Source organism: Pyrgilauda ruficollis, unplaced genomic scaffold, assembly GCF_017590135.1.
Source record: "Pyrgilauda ruficollis isolate IOZ18807 unplaced genomic scaffold, ASM1759013v1 scaffold35, whole genome shotgun sequence".
Taxonomy (NCBI): Eukaryota; Metazoa; Chordata; class Aves; order Passeriformes; family Passeridae; genus Pyrgilauda; species Pyrgilauda ruficollis.
The window spans coordinates 4,088,051-4,105,631 of NW_024524934.1; the positions used below are offsets into that span (position 1 = coordinate 4,088,051).

The 17,581-nt window shown below is 39.4% G+C and overlaps 1 protein-coding gene across 1 annotated transcript in view; it reads right to left on the reverse strand.

Annotated features, from left to right (window-relative positions):
* Positions 1-17,581, reverse strand: part of LOC121357760 — a 116,373-nt gene that overhangs the window by 57,068 nt on the left and 41,724 nt on the right. The window contains exons 8-11 of the mRNA XM_041475348.1: positions 16,974-17,114; positions 15,719-15,839; positions 13,341-13,580; positions 987-1,125 (exon numbers count right to left, since the gene is read on the reverse strand). Coding sequence (XP_041331282.1) covers positions 987-1,125; positions 13,341-13,580; positions 15,719-15,839; positions 16,974-17,114 — 641 coding nt within the window. The remainder of the gene's footprint in view (positions 1-986; positions 1,126-13,340; positions 13,581-15,718; positions 15,840-16,973; positions 17,115-17,581) is intronic.

Sequence of the window (17,581 nt, forward strand, 5' to 3'; positions counted from 1 at the left end):
CCATGGTAAATGATTATTGCTTATGCATTCTTTCTTTCCTTTCCACAGCCTCTTCTTTCTCCTCCTGTGCCATCTACAGTGCATCACTACTGCTGTTCTCAATTGCCTAAGGAACCTCTGCCCTGAAGAAATAATTCTCTGTTTCAGATCTGCACATAATATTCACACATACACTACAATCTATGAGTTGGCTGAATGCTTCTGTTATTACTATTATTATTATTATTATTATTATTATTGTTTATGGAAGTCTCATCCCACGTGCTGAAAAAAGAAAAGAGCAACAGCAGCATCCAACAATTCTTCTCATTACTGGATTTCTACCAGTAGAGGAGCAATTTGTGAGTCCATTGCAATATGGTCAGTTATGTCCTCAGTGTAGCTACATCAGAAGGTTCACAGAGTCCAGGGAGGATCAGTCTAAAAGGAATATTCAGAGATTTTTTGAGAAAGCTTCTGGGGAGGTCTGCTGTACACAAGCAAATGATAATTGTCCTTCCTGTGGGTTATCACTTGATTGAATTTTAATAGAATTTCAGAGGAGTAGCATAAGGCATGCTTCTGATGCCAGAACTATCTCCCAGCCCCATCTGAAGTCCTTGTTGTAGTCCAGGGAGGTGCTAAAGTTCTTCCAGTAGTACACAAAAAAGCATCTTTTTCTTTTCTCTTCCTGTAAGCTTGGAGCCACAAACAGCTGAGCTGTTATTGCTGTGACATTCCAAGCATTATTCAGCCTAAAGCACAGGCCAGCATGGCCATTCCATCCTCAGCAATGAGGCTGGTTTGAACTCTCACACCTGAAAACAATGTTAAACCACCTTAATATAAAGAGTCAGAGTATTCCTGCTATAGCACATGTTGGACCCACATCTGAATGAAGACAATCTAGCTTAACAGGAAAAATAATGACTAGCCAACATTGAAATGAAACTATGGGTTGATCCAGCAAAAACCTGAATGCAAACATCAAAGTTTGAACCCATCACCTTGTGGTCCAGACTGTACAACCTTTTCTGAGACACCATTCTTTTCAGCAGTGCTTGAACACATAAGAAGTTCGGGTGGCAGATGAACATGCATACCACACTTATTTTGCTTATCTGAATCCTGCGGTAGTTTAATTATCTGGGAAGAGAAAGAAAAAAAAAAAAAAGTAGTCTGGAATTCCACAAAGCCAGAATATGCTTGTTGTACACTGTTTGTGAAGCCTAGCAGTCCAAGAAATTGTTATAAGAATTTTAGGAAGTTCTTGCTTCTCTGTACTTTGTTTACTACTCTTTTCTCCCATATAATTTTCCCATGTATTTCTTCCTCATGCTCACTGATTAAAGCAGACATCCCAGTAAATGGGAGATGAGCCACAATCCAATTTCAGAATAAAAAAAATATAGAGAAAACTAAACCATTTTTTAAAATACAAACCTGAAAGTAGAGATTGCATAACCAATGATCCAAGTCCTGAGAAATAAAATTTTCAATTTTTTTGAATCGGTCAATTCTGGAATCATAATGTCCTCTGAGGAAGGGACATTTAAATTTTCCCTCCAAAGCATTAAAATTGTTATCACATAAGGGAAAAGCTCCCCATCCCACTTCTCGATCAATCCAGGTGTAGGTGCCACGAAGAAGGAAGAGTTCAAAGAGGAGTACCATGCTTGGTTTCAAAGCTTTTCTGCATGGTAGAACCTAGCAAAGGAGGAAGATTTATTTGTTACAAAGACATCACAAGGGAACTGACTTTCTTTTATCATATAATGCTCTACAAACATCTTACCTTTGATCCAATTTTGCACACTAAAACAATTAACAACTCTTCCCAAAAATCAGATATTTGACCAATTTTCCACTCCAACAAAAAATGCTGTGCTTTTTCTTGTGTGGTTATTTTATGATTTCTCTTCTTGCTTTAAGAAAGCATTCATATTATGTCTTTATGTACCAGTGGTGGAAAAACATTGCCACTAGAAATCTTTAAGAGAGAATAACAAACCAGCTTGGAAATCTGAGGTGTCCCTGTGAGGGCTTGCTGAGATTCACCCCTGGATTCATCTTGCAGCAGCTTTGGAAAGATCATCCAAGCCCCCAATAAGAACACGTGTAAACTTGCTCCTCACTGAGTCACAAACTCTTCTCCACCCAGTTGTGGGAACGATGTTGGTACTTAATAGCCTTCTTCCTTTAAATTAAAGCTCTTAGTGAAAAGTCTGTGAACCTCAGTGCAGGGTTTAAAAGGATTTTGAGGTGAAAAGTTCTCAGAGAGAACTGGCAAACACAGTTTTACACTTTTCATAAGACATGTTAAGATATTCTTCTGAGCAGCTTGGAGGTGTGGAAGAGGGTTACCAATGCCTTGGGGCCTGGAGCAATTGTGTTCCCATGGCAAAGACTTGAAATCTAGTGGTGAACAAACACCCTGAAGTAATCAACTTATGTAAATCCCTGTGTAAGATTTTGGTGGGTACAGAAGAAAGAAGGGTAAACACAAAGGAAAATAAATCTGGTGCTATGCCACATTTGTAGCTGTTTTCTTTAATTAAGGTGGGCATTGACCCAGGTCCTGTTGAACAACCCTAATACATTCAAAAGGACGAATAAAACAAAACCCTCCCAAAAGCTAGAACACCGAAGATGATTGCCATCATACCCAGGCTAACAGCTATGAAGGGTAGTCACCTTGGGGACAAGGGGAGCAAATACATCATCTATACCCTTCACACAGTCAAACATCTGCTTCACCACTGCTACTACACATTCCCCTGAGAGAACTGTGACTGCCTACTCTCTTAAATAAACAATCTTTGATGCTTCTTTAATAGAGACAATTTTCTGTTATTTGCATGTTTTTCATGTTTTACTGTTCCCATTTCAGTCCTCGCAGCTCATAGCAGCAAATGCCTTGGTACACTTGCCTGCCCAACATTACTTTGCCTTCCAGCCAAGTCTGAGAAAGAGAAGCCTTTTCTCCTCTCCTCACTGTGAACAGACACATACATACAGCATCCTGTCACTGAATATCCTGTAGGATACACCCTCAGGACTTCTTGGAAGTCAAGAATAAGACCTCCAAATAGAAGAAATCCATTCAAACCAACCACCCACTGTGAACACCCTAAAATACCTAAGTTTTCTTAAATTAGCAGGGACTTCCTCAATCAGATGACATTGTGCAGCCAATAATCATCCACAAATCTTTACTGCTTCAAATATTTCTGTATATAAGTACACACCTCAACACAGCTCTTTCTTGATGTGTATATTTAAATACAAGCATCACTTATTTTATACTTCTGACTGAACAGTAGATAAGATAACAAGCATAACTCAGGTGCAGCAAAGCTTTTGTCTCTCTGAAGCAGCAAGGGATTTGCCTACACCAATAGCTGCCATGTTAGGAGATGACAAGTGTTCACAGTTGCGCTGCATCTACAACTTTTTTTGAAGAGGTGAATATAAATTATTATTTCTAGTAATATGCCTTCCTTTTCCAAGTTTTATATTGTGATTAGATAACAGCAAAGTAATTTAAGGAAATCTTTTAAAATTATAAATACTGTCATTATTATGTATGTGTACTTTATATTAATTATGTACATATATTCTAAGACTTAGTTTAGGCTTAAAATGAAACAGAAGCATCTGTTGAAAAATGCCATAACCCTGTGGCAGCTGCTATTAAACCATTAACAGTATCAGGTTTCATTTAAACCAGATTTACCATTTTCTGTAACAGCCCGTGGGAAAGCTAAAAACATTAGGCACAAATTACTGACAAAAGAGATCCTTAATCAAGCCATACATTTCATTTGGCTAGCTGGGTGCTAGATAGTAACCTCTGCGCTACAAATTAAAGGTGATGGTTATAAGGCTGTGATCAAAGACAGTTACCTGCAATATCAAACAATCTCAAAGCATTTGCAGATGAAATCACATCTCCTGCTGCTCTATCACAGCCCCCTTTTCAGCTTCTCTCTTGCTTTCCAGGCTGACTCTTGTCTTAAGAATAATTCAACAGTATATGCTCTTCTGATAGCTTACATATAGACAGTGGTCAAGCAGCTGGTGTAAAGGTAATCATTGTCCCTATTAAGTTTTATTTCTTTGTTTATGGTTCACAGACACATTTGGTGTAAGATTTTATCCTAGATCTAAACTGTAGACACATTCTTTGGGACTGGAAGCATCCTTTTGTTTGCAGCAACCAGAGCTGGGTGTTTAAACCATGCCATGATGGAAACACAAAATCACAAAACATAAGCAAGGACTTTATAATACACCTGTCTCTACAGGGTCTGAGACTGTAGACTATAGAGTCCTTAAGCATGAGCACTGGGTGCCTGACCCAGGTAGGACAGGGTCACACATCTCAGCTTACACAGTCAAATAAAACATACTTGACAAATAAGAAATTTCTTTCTGTTGATTCCATACAAAAATCCCAGCCAAGCTTCTACCTGTTACTCTATGCCATCATGCCAAGCATTCATGCAGGTGTCTTTGGGTCCATGCTAAACCTTTTCCCACTGCTACAACAAACACACTCTCTGTCACAGCTCACCATCCCACACCTGCAGGGTCAGAAAGCCCTGGGAGAGAGGAGAGAGCTCAGTCCTGTGCCACCTGCCCTTCATTAACCTCCTCCTCAGCTGTGAGCCTGAGTTGGAATTTGGGACATGGCCAGCACGGCCCTTAGGCATGGATGCACAAAGGCAGATAGCTCAGATTGAAATCCACGGGCCTTGAATGCCTTGTGCCTCTGCGGGTTTGAGCTGTCGTGCTCAGGTACAGAGCAGGGAACAGCTCAGGTAAGTGGAGGAGGAGGATGGGGATCAGTAACTTCTGTCCTTCAGGAGACTCGGAGCAGTGCCTGGAATAGACAAGACATAGGCAGCTTGTTCTGATGGATTTTTTTGTTGTTGAAGAAAAAAATAAAATAAGCAGTTATATTTTCCCCGCTGGTGCCAACCTCATTTGAGGCACTATCTGGTAAACTAATCCACAAGCCTGCACCAACACTGTTGACATTCAAAGAGCATATACTACCTAAGGACATCTTCCTGGGTTTTGAGGGGTCTACTCTTCAACACCTTACCTCAATGCTTCTCCTTGCTCAGGTCAAATTTCCACTGAGGTCTGTGAGGTATAGAGAGGTTTACAGTGCTATGAAAGCATTGAGCACCCCCCTTTTACTGGTGTAATTTCTTCTGCAAAGAGAGATGCAGCAGAGAATAAATAATGCTTGTGTGTGCCTGCACAGGCACAAGTAATACTTCTTAGTCTGCAGTTAACAGTGTTGCATTTAATTGAATTAAATCATAATGAACTAAAATTATCTCCTGCCACTATTTCTGAATTCAACTGTTTTATATCAGTTTTATTGTAATATATCTTACTTCCCCATATGCCACCATAGTTTCACTCTCTAGAGAGAATGAATTCTATTTGAATATTTCAATAAACATATCCAATGTGAGCTTTTGGGGGTTTTTGTCTGACTTACAATTGGGTTTTAACCTTGTCAGAGAAGAAATAAACTTTTTCTTATTTTTCTGCACTTTCAAATGGTTTCAATTTAGAAAAAAAAATGGAAAAAAGTCACACTACTGAATTCATATCACACAAAAATTTGACCAATACAACTTCAACAGATTAAGATGAATTAAAATATGCAAAGGCAATTCAACATTTACTTGTTATAGAGAAAAATCTTGGAAAATGCCATATAAACTAACAGCCCATTTCTGATTATGAAAACAGCAGCACATGAATGTCACTGGTGTAAAACACAGGTAGAAAACCTTTTAAATAGGAAACAGCTCCCATCATTAACAAAGAAAAATTACTTTACTATGTCAGATGAATAGTGCTGGAGATGAGGCTGTTATTGCCCAGTTAAAGGGGAGCTTTCACAACCAGATTTCAAGCTCTCCCTGTTTATGTGCAAGGCCAGCATACAGGCAGGGAGAAGGGCATTCTTAGGAAGTGTTTGTGTAACTCTGAAATTTATAAAAGGCTAGAGGGGAGGCAATAGAAACCTAGACTAAAGTAAAAATAAAATATCATGTTATTAGGGTTTTTCCAAAAGTCCCTATCTATCACCAGAATGTTCTGGAATAGCTGAAAACTTATTTCCCCAGCTTTCCATCACTGCCTGTCTTCAAACAGGTATCTGAATGCAAAATAACACACAAATCAGAGGAGGACCATACAGTGACATGTCATTAATTTCCCCACAATTATTTTTTTCCCCTGTTCTCTAAGAGAAGAGGCCTTTCAAGCCTGGCACAGGTAAAATGACTCCCTGACTCCTCTCTGTGCAGCTTGCAGGTCTTTAAGCAGTACCACCATCTTTCCTGGCACCTGGCCTCCCTGACAGCAGTAGACTGTGGGCCAGAAGATATTGGGCCACAGCACACAAGCTGAGGCTCATGATCTGCCAGGAGCACAGGGCAGCAGTATTTGTAAGCAGGCAATTTATTCACTGCTTTCAGTGGTGGCAGGGAGCAGGATTCCTCCTGGCATGCTGTGCCCAATCACCCCAGTGTCTTCCCGGAGCCATATGCAAATACCTGCCCTCCCCCATGTCCCCAGAGCAGCAACAATTCCCCATTGCCTGCCTCTCCTCTAGGAGTGATAACTCAGCCCATAGTTAGCTCCAGCAGCATCTCATGCACAAGTACCTTACACCAGAGGACCAGAATCTGGCCTTTTATCTTCCCTAATACAGAGGAGTAATGTTTGCATTCTGTGAGCTTTAGCCTCTGCATCTGTTGCTAATTGTCCTGGCACATCTGCTGCTAATTCTTTTCTGCTCTTGGACCAGCAGGGAGTAGTAATGTATGGTACATCCAGCTCCTGCCTCCCCGAGTGCTTCTGGTGATATACTGGCCTGGGTGGATTCTGACCTCATCTTGTGAGGGAGAAACTGTCTTTTGTGAGAGGGAAGCAGGAACCCCAGTTCATTCTCCTGACACTCCCATTCCACTTATTTATCCCTGAGACTGATTTCAGCACGGTCAGAGCATGAGTTTCCCAGGATAACGTGGACTACAGACACGATACAGCAAAGTTTATTTCTTTTGTGTCAAGAGGACACGTACTTTGCCCAGAAACCACTTGGAGCCATGGAGTCTCACAAAGACGTGGCTCGTTCGGCATGCAGGGCTGAGTCACGCAGCAGTGCCGCTCTGCCTGCCCCAGGCTCCAGAGGAGGACCAGGCAGCTTTCCTCTCTTTCTTGGTCCAGCAGCTGCTCCATCACATATCTCTTCCCTGATGCTGTTCTGGATTCCTCATCACACCTCAGGTAGCAATCTGTTCAACCATAGGCTTCAGTCCAGCCAGGGATGCAGCAAAACTCACTTCGCAAGGGAAGCAGTGACAATCCAAAGCTCATGCTCCTTCAGTGTTCCTTGATAGTCCAGTTCTTAGCTCAGAAGAGAGGAAGAGCAACCTCTGAGAACAAAATCATTCTTCCTTGTGTGCTCTGCTTAAAAACTGCATGATTAAGCAGGATCACTTTTTGTTCTTTGGTTGCATAAAGTACTCTTCCTATTCCTGTAGTAGAGCTTTGCAACTACCCTGCTCATTCTGAGCTCACAGATAATTATTTAAAACATGAAATGCTTTAAAACCAGATATGCTAAGGCAAAAAAATAAAAGCATTTTCTGAGGGTGTTTTGCTGGCTCCCCAGACTTGCAAATCTGGACTAAAACACAGTTTAAGTCCCTTTTCACAGTTCCAGACTGTCAGCTCTGGTGAGTCATGGAGATGCTCTTTGTTTCCAATCACAGAATTTTTTGTTGGGGCTGGCAATAATTTTGTTCTTGGTGTTTTCTGTTGTTTGGGATTCAAGTGGAGCTAAGGATACAGGCAGAGGTTGCATTCTGCCTTCCTGCAGGTTTGCCCTAGATAATGTATGACTTTTTTACAACTATTGTGTCCTACGGCTCACGACAAGCTCTCTTACAGATATAATTTCCAATTAAGTGGGGAATAAACCATGGAGTGGTCCAAAATAAAATGCTGTCCCCAGACACTTTTGATGTTTAACATATGTCTGCTAGATTTACCAAAGCAGGCTACATACTTTCCTCTAGTCAGATATGATGCATTGTAACATAGGTCACATTTCTGAGGTTTTTGGGCAGCTTGCATTGCTTTAGGGTGATCCAGCACATACACTGCATTCCAGCAGGTGTTTCCAAGAAAAACCTCCACTGGAGCACAATGACCAGACAACATGTGAAAAGTAACTCCAATTAATCACCAAAAAACAAAACTTGGAATAAGTAGTAACCTTTTTGATATGTAAATAAATTGCACAGTACTAAACAAAGTAGACACTAAACAAAGTAGACACAACAGATTCTAATATGCAATAGTTTTGTAAGAATTGCTCTGAGAATGCGCATTTTGAGGAGTTGTTGCAGAGATATCTAGCAAATGGCAGTCAAAGACCAGACCCCCAAACAAACTCATACAAACAAAATAAAAGCAGTAAAAGATGAGTTCATTCTCTGTGAAAAAACATCAGCACTGCAGTCTTTAAATAAATACAAGCGTCTGTATAAGCTTAGTTCTTGAATTTACCGAAAGGTTCACGTAGCGCCTTTTCATCCCAACTACAAATAATTGCATCCAGAGAAAATTTAAGTGGCTCTCATTTTGAAAGTCCTCTGGCACTGCCAAGCACTATCTTTTTTTTGTACTGTATCAAACTTTTATGTTATGTCCTATAAAGTGTCCTAGAGCTAGATGTTCTTCACTTGTGTAAGCCTTCCACTCAAGAATAAAATAAACCAGGAGAAGAGGAGGAGGAGGAAAGGGAAGTTTGTGGTCTACTTTTCCTAATGATACCTTGTTTTGTAATAATTAAAAGCATCACAGTACTTAGACGGCTGCTGACATAGAGAAAATAATGTCCTCGAAACTGTTTGTTTCATCATATTTTAAGAATTAATACCTAAGGTCATGTTAATCAGTTTCTGATATATGTAGTTTTCAAAATGCACTTCAGGAAAGAAAATGCTGGAAATGAGTAATAACAACAAAGATATGAACTTTATTCATTACAAATCTAACTCCAAATGTGAACATTATCAAAGGACTTTGCCATCTGAAGTATTTAGGAAGGCTTAAATAAATAATAAATCCCTCATTCAGTGAAATAGAACATCCTCTTGTTCCAAGCAAAAGAGTTCAAATGTATTAATTTTGTAGCTATATTTTAAAATGAGTGTCAGCCCCTGCTAGATGACTGCATGATAAGTGTCCTGAAACTTCAGGAAAAGGCACTAAATTTTTCACAGCATTTGTGTTTCATTTTCAGTATAATAAAAATATGGTGCCCTTTTAATAATGAATAATAGATCTCCTAGTATGATTTACATGAGTGGATTAAATGTCATGTTTGAAAAGTTGCTGTTTTATTCATATTGAATTTCCCTCAAGTAAAACAAAATGGTACCCAGCTACTGTTATAATATTGCTAGTACCTCACCACGCTGATACATGAATATTAACCAGTTTATATACTCTTTAAAAACCCTCAGTTCTGTGAACTGTTCTGTCAGCAATGGTATCTTTTCATGCATATGAACAGACTCAGTTCTATCCCAAGTTCCAGGTACACTGGGGAAAATGTGTAGCACCAGTGCTTACACACTTGTGGAGCTCACACCTCTTTAGCTGAAGGGCCGGTTTTGAAAGGCTCTCACAGAATAAGGATTGATGACAAATGGATGCAGCAAGACTGGGGTTAAAAACAAATTTGGGGAGTTCAGCCCTGACACAATTGTCCCTGTTTCTGTTCAGCAGTGCTAGACTTCCCAGGTGACTGGACAGCATAATGAATGTTTTTTAAATGTCACTTGCAGGCAGCCTCATTGGCTTAGAGTGCCCTTCACAATAGCTGAAAATTTTCTATCTGAACTTCCCATTCTGAATAAAACTCCACTTAATAGACAATAATTTTTTCTAAAGAAGTGTTTCAGAAATTGCAAATACTTCAAATGGGAACATATTCCTTAAAGGTTCCTACCCTGTAGGCAAAGTTGGTAGTTTTCAACAAAATATTTTGGTCCTGATAATTGAAATTCTAGCTGAAAATAGTTTTTTAAAAGAAGAGAAGCATTTTTACCACACTCCCACTTTTATTCCATTGAAGCCAATGAATATTTTGATTCTGAAAAATGAAGATTTGTTCTTATTGTTGTAATTGTTTCATACAATTATTTTAATGTCTACTGAACTTTAGAAAAGCCAGCCAGGAAAAGAAAAGAAAAGAAAAGAAAGAAAGAAAGAAAGAAAGAAAGAGAAAGAAAGAAGAAAAAAAAAACCCCAGCACTTTCTTTTTATGAGTGAAATTAAACTTTTGCATACTGCAACTCATTTGTGTTCTTCAAGTCATGACTAAGATGAAAAATGTAATCTGGACTTGCTGACATTGGGACATAATCCTGTGGAGTAAAACACTGCTTTAAATACAGCATGATCAAAAAAAAATTACTGACTGTTTAGGTTTTCTCTATAGTAGGATCTCAGCCACCATGAGACAGCAATAAGGAAGTTATAATTGTAAAATCCTTGTTCTAGTGCAAAGATGATGCAGCCACCTCTGAACAGGCACTGCCAAGGACAACCTAGCTGCATAATTGCCTTACTCTGTGCACAGTAAGCATCTCATCTCTTTTCCAATCCTCTCCTTACTCAGCTTCCATTCCAGACCTGAGAAAAACCTGGCAGTGCAAAAATATATTGGAATTTTAGGAACAAAGCTTCTTCACCACCAGCTAACCTATACCACAATTTTTTAATCTCAAATTCATTGAGTTAAACTCAAAAACATTGAGTTTGTTTTATAATGTAGATGAAACTTCAGAATAGCTCTCACTTTGCCTAAACCATACAGACTTAATCTATCAAAGCCTAAAGCCCGCTTACATAAACAAAATACATGAAAATATCCTAGAAATGCTGAGTTCCCTTCAGATCATGCAGTTCATTGCTATTCATAAAATTGTGAAAAGTCATTTGAAACAGCAATCGTGTTTTACCACAATCCAAAGCATTCATACATGTTTCTTTCAGCATAATTTAAGAAAAATAAATTACTTGTGTGACTGTCTGGCCTTACTGAAGGATAAATAAAATTCAACTGGAGCTATTAGGAGCCTCTGTCTAGTATGTAGTCAGAGGTTACTGGGGGAGGTAGGTTGACAAACTAAAAAGGAGGACAATGAAGGAGCGGAAAGAGGGGAAGCTGGCAAGCTGGAGCAAAGAACATTGATTAATGAACAAAAAACATTTTTGAAAGGTCGGGTGTGCAAGTCAGACTAGCCCTGAGGCAGATCTAACTTACATGACCAGCACTTTCTGTACGCAGCAGGTAACCCACGCTGACACCAACTTTGCTGACATGACAGGGTTATTATTTTTGGAAGGATGTAGTGTTCTGGAACAATTTCTCTAATATATTAGTTAAAATTAGGCTTTCCTTCAATATCAAGCATGCATGTCTTCATTTTCACCATGTTTACACTGAACTCCTATTATTATTCTGGCCAGTGGAAACAAAAGCATATTCTTCATTTTTGAGCACTTCTATTTCTCACACCATAATATATCCCAGTGCAGCAGTGCTGTGTGTAAGATTCTGTTCAAACCCAGATGCTCACATGGAGCTCACCACTAAGACCTCACTACTTACCCTAAGTCTGGTGGTAGATGCTAAAAGCCTAAAATCTGCCTCATATCTCAGCACACACCCTAAGGGTCTCTTTTCAAACATACCTTAAGGTTGTGAACCACTACCAAGGTGGAAGAACAGAAAGGTAGAGTCATCCATGGTACAACATACCCCATGTCTCCAAAATGAGCTGGTGGAGAGGATTCTCTAAAATTATGGCTTTTGCTGTACATGGCTCCGTAATGAAAATAGAGCATTACCAGCAGGTCATTGAATCCAACTTCTCCTGTTCCTCTATTCTAAGGGCACTTACCAATTCCTGCACCCCAGTTCACTAGACTAAAAATTAAGTTTGGTGAAGATGCTAATTAACGTCCCCTGTGAAGCTCCAAGAGAACTTTGAAGCAAACCTGAAAGTGCAAAACCTGCACAGACCGAGAAGATATGTGATGCTAAAAGTAAGAAGCAGGACATGCTAGAGTTATTCAGTCCTAGCACCCAGTCTTCTCCTTTCAAAACAGTACTTCAAGGCAAGTGACCCAGACGGGTGCATCCTGCCTAGGAGGGAATCACAGCTCAGTGATTTCTCTGACAGATGCCTGGATTTGTTTTAACATGTGAAAGTCCCATTCACAGTTTCCCTCTCTATACATGCAATTCCTTTTGCACTAATAGCTGTACTTACAGACACCGTTATAAATTACAGGTGATAAACAATTAAAAAGCAGAAAATGTGACTTAACAGCCTTTATGTATAACAAAACCAACATGTGAAATTATTATCTGCAAGTAACTGAAGACATCAGTGCCACACAAGAAAGTTTCTTTATCTGAAAGCTCTTTGGGATAGGTGCTGTTTGTCTGTTCTGTATCTACACAACAGAACACATGGAGGAGGAAGTCTGCCATTCAGGACCTACCACAAAATAGTGACTGAAAACAGAAAAAACTCCTCATTCTACAATGCCTCATAACATGCACCAAAAAAAAAAAAAAAAAAAAAAAAAAAAAAAAAACCACCACACTGAGAGAGATGAAGATTGTTTTCAAACTGTAAAGAAGCTTTCATGTGCCAGAGAGTTTATCAGAGACCAGTGTTCCAACCAGCACCAGGCATTAGCTACAACAGTGAGCAACTGACACACAACAATCCTGCCATGCACAGCGTGCTTAGGCAGGAAAATATGTGTGCCTCAGTTGCAAAAGACAGAATAGAGCCTCAAGTGTTTGGGCTCCTTCCAAAATAATCCAAAGACTGCCTTTTTGGCAAATGGGGGTCAATGGAGCTAAAAACTCACAGAAGGATTTGGGCATTCATGTGTTTATATACACCCACTCATTCATTTATTATTCTAAAGCTACTTTACAGAAATCAAATTACATAGCTGACAAGCTGCATAGATAAGAGAGAATAAAAGTAAAATTTAAAATTAGCTGACAACACTATATGATATAGCGTATGTTTGGCACCCTTAAAGTGAGTGATGAGGGTTAACCTAGGGGGAAAAAATTGCACCTTCCTAAATTGCACCTTAAATTATTAAATAATTTATTAACATGATGGAATGCATTAAATATATAAGCCTAAAGGAGAAAGGGCGGATGTGTTTTAACTTTCAAAGCAAAACCAGCATATTTATGAAGTGTTGCTTACTGTCTGGATACTTTGTCCAAAGTAGATTTCAGTGTTGTAGAAGTTTCCACCATGACTAACAGGCCGCGTCGTCCTGGCCTGAGGCTGCTCCTCCAGCTCAGGCCACTCTACCAAGGCACCACCTAAGCGGCTGAGAACAGAAACTTTGAGAGTGTAGAGGCCTTTAGGGACCTTATCTTTGACTCCCCTCAGGCATCTGAGGTGAATTTCTAGTGGCTGTGGCATCTTGGAGCAGTCAACCTAGGGAGAAGGCTCAGAGTTACTGATCTGGGCTGGGCTCACTTGAACCATACAATTAGCAAGGACAAATTTCTTCCAGAAAATAACTACTGAAAAGCAGACAACACGCTTCTTGTTCAACCTGCAATTACCTACTGCTTACCAAGGATCTGCAATTAAGGAGGTCAAAAGTCATAGAGATGGCAGATAAAAGGAAAAACAATACAAATACTACTAATAAAATGTTCAGCATCCTTGGGGAAAAGGTGGAGCTGGTGAAGTATGACACCAGAAGACACTACCCTACAATAATGAGGCAGAATTAACTGGAAAACAATACCTTCAAAAATACAGCATGCTTTTCAAGACTGGCACAACACATAATGTGACGAGCAGGCTGCAGGCACAGAGTGAAATACAGGGCAGGCCATGTTTTTATACTAATTATTAGCCTTGCCAAAGCTATTAGTGCTGTCTAACATGCAGACTATCCTTTCACCTTCTGATTATCATAATCAGATTCTCTTAAAAATAGTAATCAAAGTGCAACACGTGTAGAGTTTAATAAAAATTCCCTACAGGCACCTTTATTCCAAGTCGAGACAAAAGAAAACATCTGCCACTTGCTGTTGACAAGATGTTGTCTGAGTTTCAGAATATTTAGTAAGGAAATGCTTTTCTGGTGCTTTCCTTGTATGCTGAGATTCCCAATGTGGAGGTTTGTGGAAGGGAACAGGCACAATAGCATGATCTTTACCCAACTTTGCCTGAATAATGGTATAAGGTCTGTCCCACTGTACCAGAAGATATTTTGGTGCTGCCCAAATGCAATCTGCAGGGTCAGGCACACAGCAACAGGGATACCCAGTTAGGCTCCAGTGTTGATTTGAATGGGTAAAACTGTTTCTGCCATAGCTAATTATATAGTGCTTAAAATCAGCATTGTTTTTTCGCTTTTCCCCAAGAAATCAATTTCCTGCATTATTTTGAGGAAAGACTAGTGCTGGATCTTCTTTTAATGCAACTGGATATCAGAACCCATGCCACACTTAGGAATCACATGGCTACCTTGACTACTAGGTTTAGTGGTCTCACAGTTTAAGCCTACAGTAGCTAATAATCTCTTCTTTAATCCTGTCTTGGATTTATTTTGGAAGAGATAGGATATTTCCATATAGATAGAAAGCTTCTGGAATTAAATTAAGCAGTTAAATAAACAGTTGAATTTGTTAAACTTCTTTTGTTTCTCAACACAAACCATACTTAACAACTAATCTGAATGACAATTATTTTCAGCTTAATTAGAAAATCTTAATTAACAATGAAGATTTAACCTTAATATTTTTGGTTTCTGAATCATATATAAAAAAAATTAACATTATATGAATAAATAAGACAATCTTTTTAAACCTCAAGGCAGGATTACTGATGCAGGCAGCCTTCATTATTAAACACATTCTAAATTAAACGCCTCTATGAATTTTATACTGAAATATATTGTGATAGTTTTGCATGCCAAATGTGACATTTTGTATTTTAGATTCATCTTCTGTAGTAACTTTGGAAATGTCATACAAACAAAGATTTTGTCATTTACCAATGGAATTACTATGCATGGCCGGTTAGCCATCTCTTTTCTGGCTCTTCTGGTTGTTTCAAGTCAGCAAGCCATAAAAAATCTTTATCTCTCTGAAACACAGCAATTTGGAAGATAATCGAATAGTGACTGGGGGGCAGAAACGCCAGTCTGAGGAATTATACCACAATCTCTCTTGCATTTACAACCTTCCTCAAAGCGAGTGTCAGTCGAGTAGGAAAAGGAGATAGAAGATTCATCATATTTCAAGCCTGTCTCATTTGCATGGTGGCATAGCTGTCTCATCTCTTGCTGAAAGACTTTGCTTGGCCAGCACTGACAAACTGTTTTGAAGAACTCTTGCCATGCCCAAATGATTCATCATTAATAGCTTTAGACATTCTCTTTAAGCATATGGTTACTTTTGCTGGAAAGCATATTTCGAAACCTGCTAAATTCTATCCTCTTAAACTGCAAAAAGAGAAAAACAACCAAAACAAAACAAAAGATAATAATGGAATGCAATTGATCCAGTGATTTAGCAGTACCCATGAGGGAAAAGAGCACTCATATAGAATCTCACCTTCCCACAAGGTCCTGCTGCTCCATTTAACCCAGTATTCACATCTGTAAGGTTACCAAAGCTGGCTACCATTTCTTCTTCAGTTCCACTCTGCTCTGTTTTCAGTAGCTGACTTCCCACTCTGCAGAGGGTAGAATGGGAAAGAAATTAACTACAATGCACACACAGAAAGCACTCGCTGATGGAAATACAACATTTTGATGTTTTCCTCTAACATACCATAAGACTTGCAGGGCACCCAGGAGAAACAAGAGTGTGAAAAAGCAGAGAAATACATAGGCTTCAAAAAGCAGCATTAAAAAGAGAAAAAAAATAAAAACAAGATCAGTATTTGTCAGTCTGTGTCACAGGCTGACATAAGGAGCCCCAGCTTTCACTGCCTGTATATAATCAACTCTGTCTGGCATTGGGACTTAGGATCCAGGTTAAGAATATTTCAGTAGGAAGCCATTGCCTCTGTCACCACCTTGAGAACTGACTGACAGCTTCAATGAACTTGGACAGGTTTTTGGAAAACACTGATTCTTTGGGGCCTATGTTGCTCAAAACCACTAAAATAAAACTAATTCTGTTTTTAAAAATGTTACTTTTTTGTTGGCTTATTTTTTCCAAATTTTAATTTGTAATTTTATATGTATATCTTACATAATTTATAAATCTTCAGAATAGATACAGGACAAGAGGTATATATACAAAGTATATACATGCACATACACAAACTTGCAGGTGTATGTGAACTACAGAACCTTCCTTGTTATTCACATGTTAACTTCTTTTGTATTTAAAGTGATTTGGGGGGTAATTTGTATAAACTTAAAGCTGTTGGGTTTTTATTTTTGAAGAAAGGTCACTATAGCAACACAGAATACCAGCAAATAGTGCAAGAATAGCCCAACACTGGATAACCCAATGCTGCCCTTCTTAGTGGACCGGATACACAAAAGGCACAGTACCCTATGGAGAAAACCTCATTCCTAGAACACAGCAGGGGCAAATGCAAAACTAAGTAATTTACAATGAGCAGTATAAAGCTGCATGCTTTGGCAATCCCATCCCATCTTTCAACAGACACAGAACCATGAGTAATTCCTCTATTCCTAAGTGTCATCAGCATCTAAATATTATTGACCCTAAGTAAAAACATCTGTAGATGCTCTGCTGGCTTCAAAATACGTCAGCTCTTTCTTCCACAAAATGCTTTAGGAGGCCAGGGAGGGTCAGTCAGACACACCAGTGCTGGTGATATTCCAGCTACACTGCAGGTGGAGCCAGCGCAGGCACAGACAAAGCATGGTGGGTCTCAGAAGGTGGAGGCTCAGCAAGCTGTTCACGGCTCTGGGCTGGCCCTGAGCCATGCTGGAGGTCAAGGGAACTCCCTGCATCTTCCTGAGAGGAGCTGCATGAAGCCAAGGAGAAACCACTGCATCAGGTGCACCTGCAATGCAGGATTAACTGGGATGTCCACAATACAGGTATCAGAGAACAGACTGTCTGATGTTCCCAAGCAATGCACTCTGTTAAGTCTTTAGCTACGAAAAGGAAGGAAGGGAAGGAAGGGAAGGAAGGGAAGGAAGGAAGGAAGGAAGGAAGGAAGGAAGGAAGGAAGGAAGGAAGGAAGGAAGGAAGGCTCAAAATCAACAACATTTCTCTGGACTGCATTTCTGAAGTATTCCTTCAGTATTTTCTGATTTACTTTTGAAAAATTCAATACCAGTGCCATCATTCCCATTCCCCCCCCCCACCCTTGCATGCTAGGTGATTATATGAGAGGTCTCCACATTTGTAAAGATTAACATGGTTCTCCATTAAGAAAATTACAGACTCATGCATACATACTACTTAGGTAACATATGCTTCCAATTC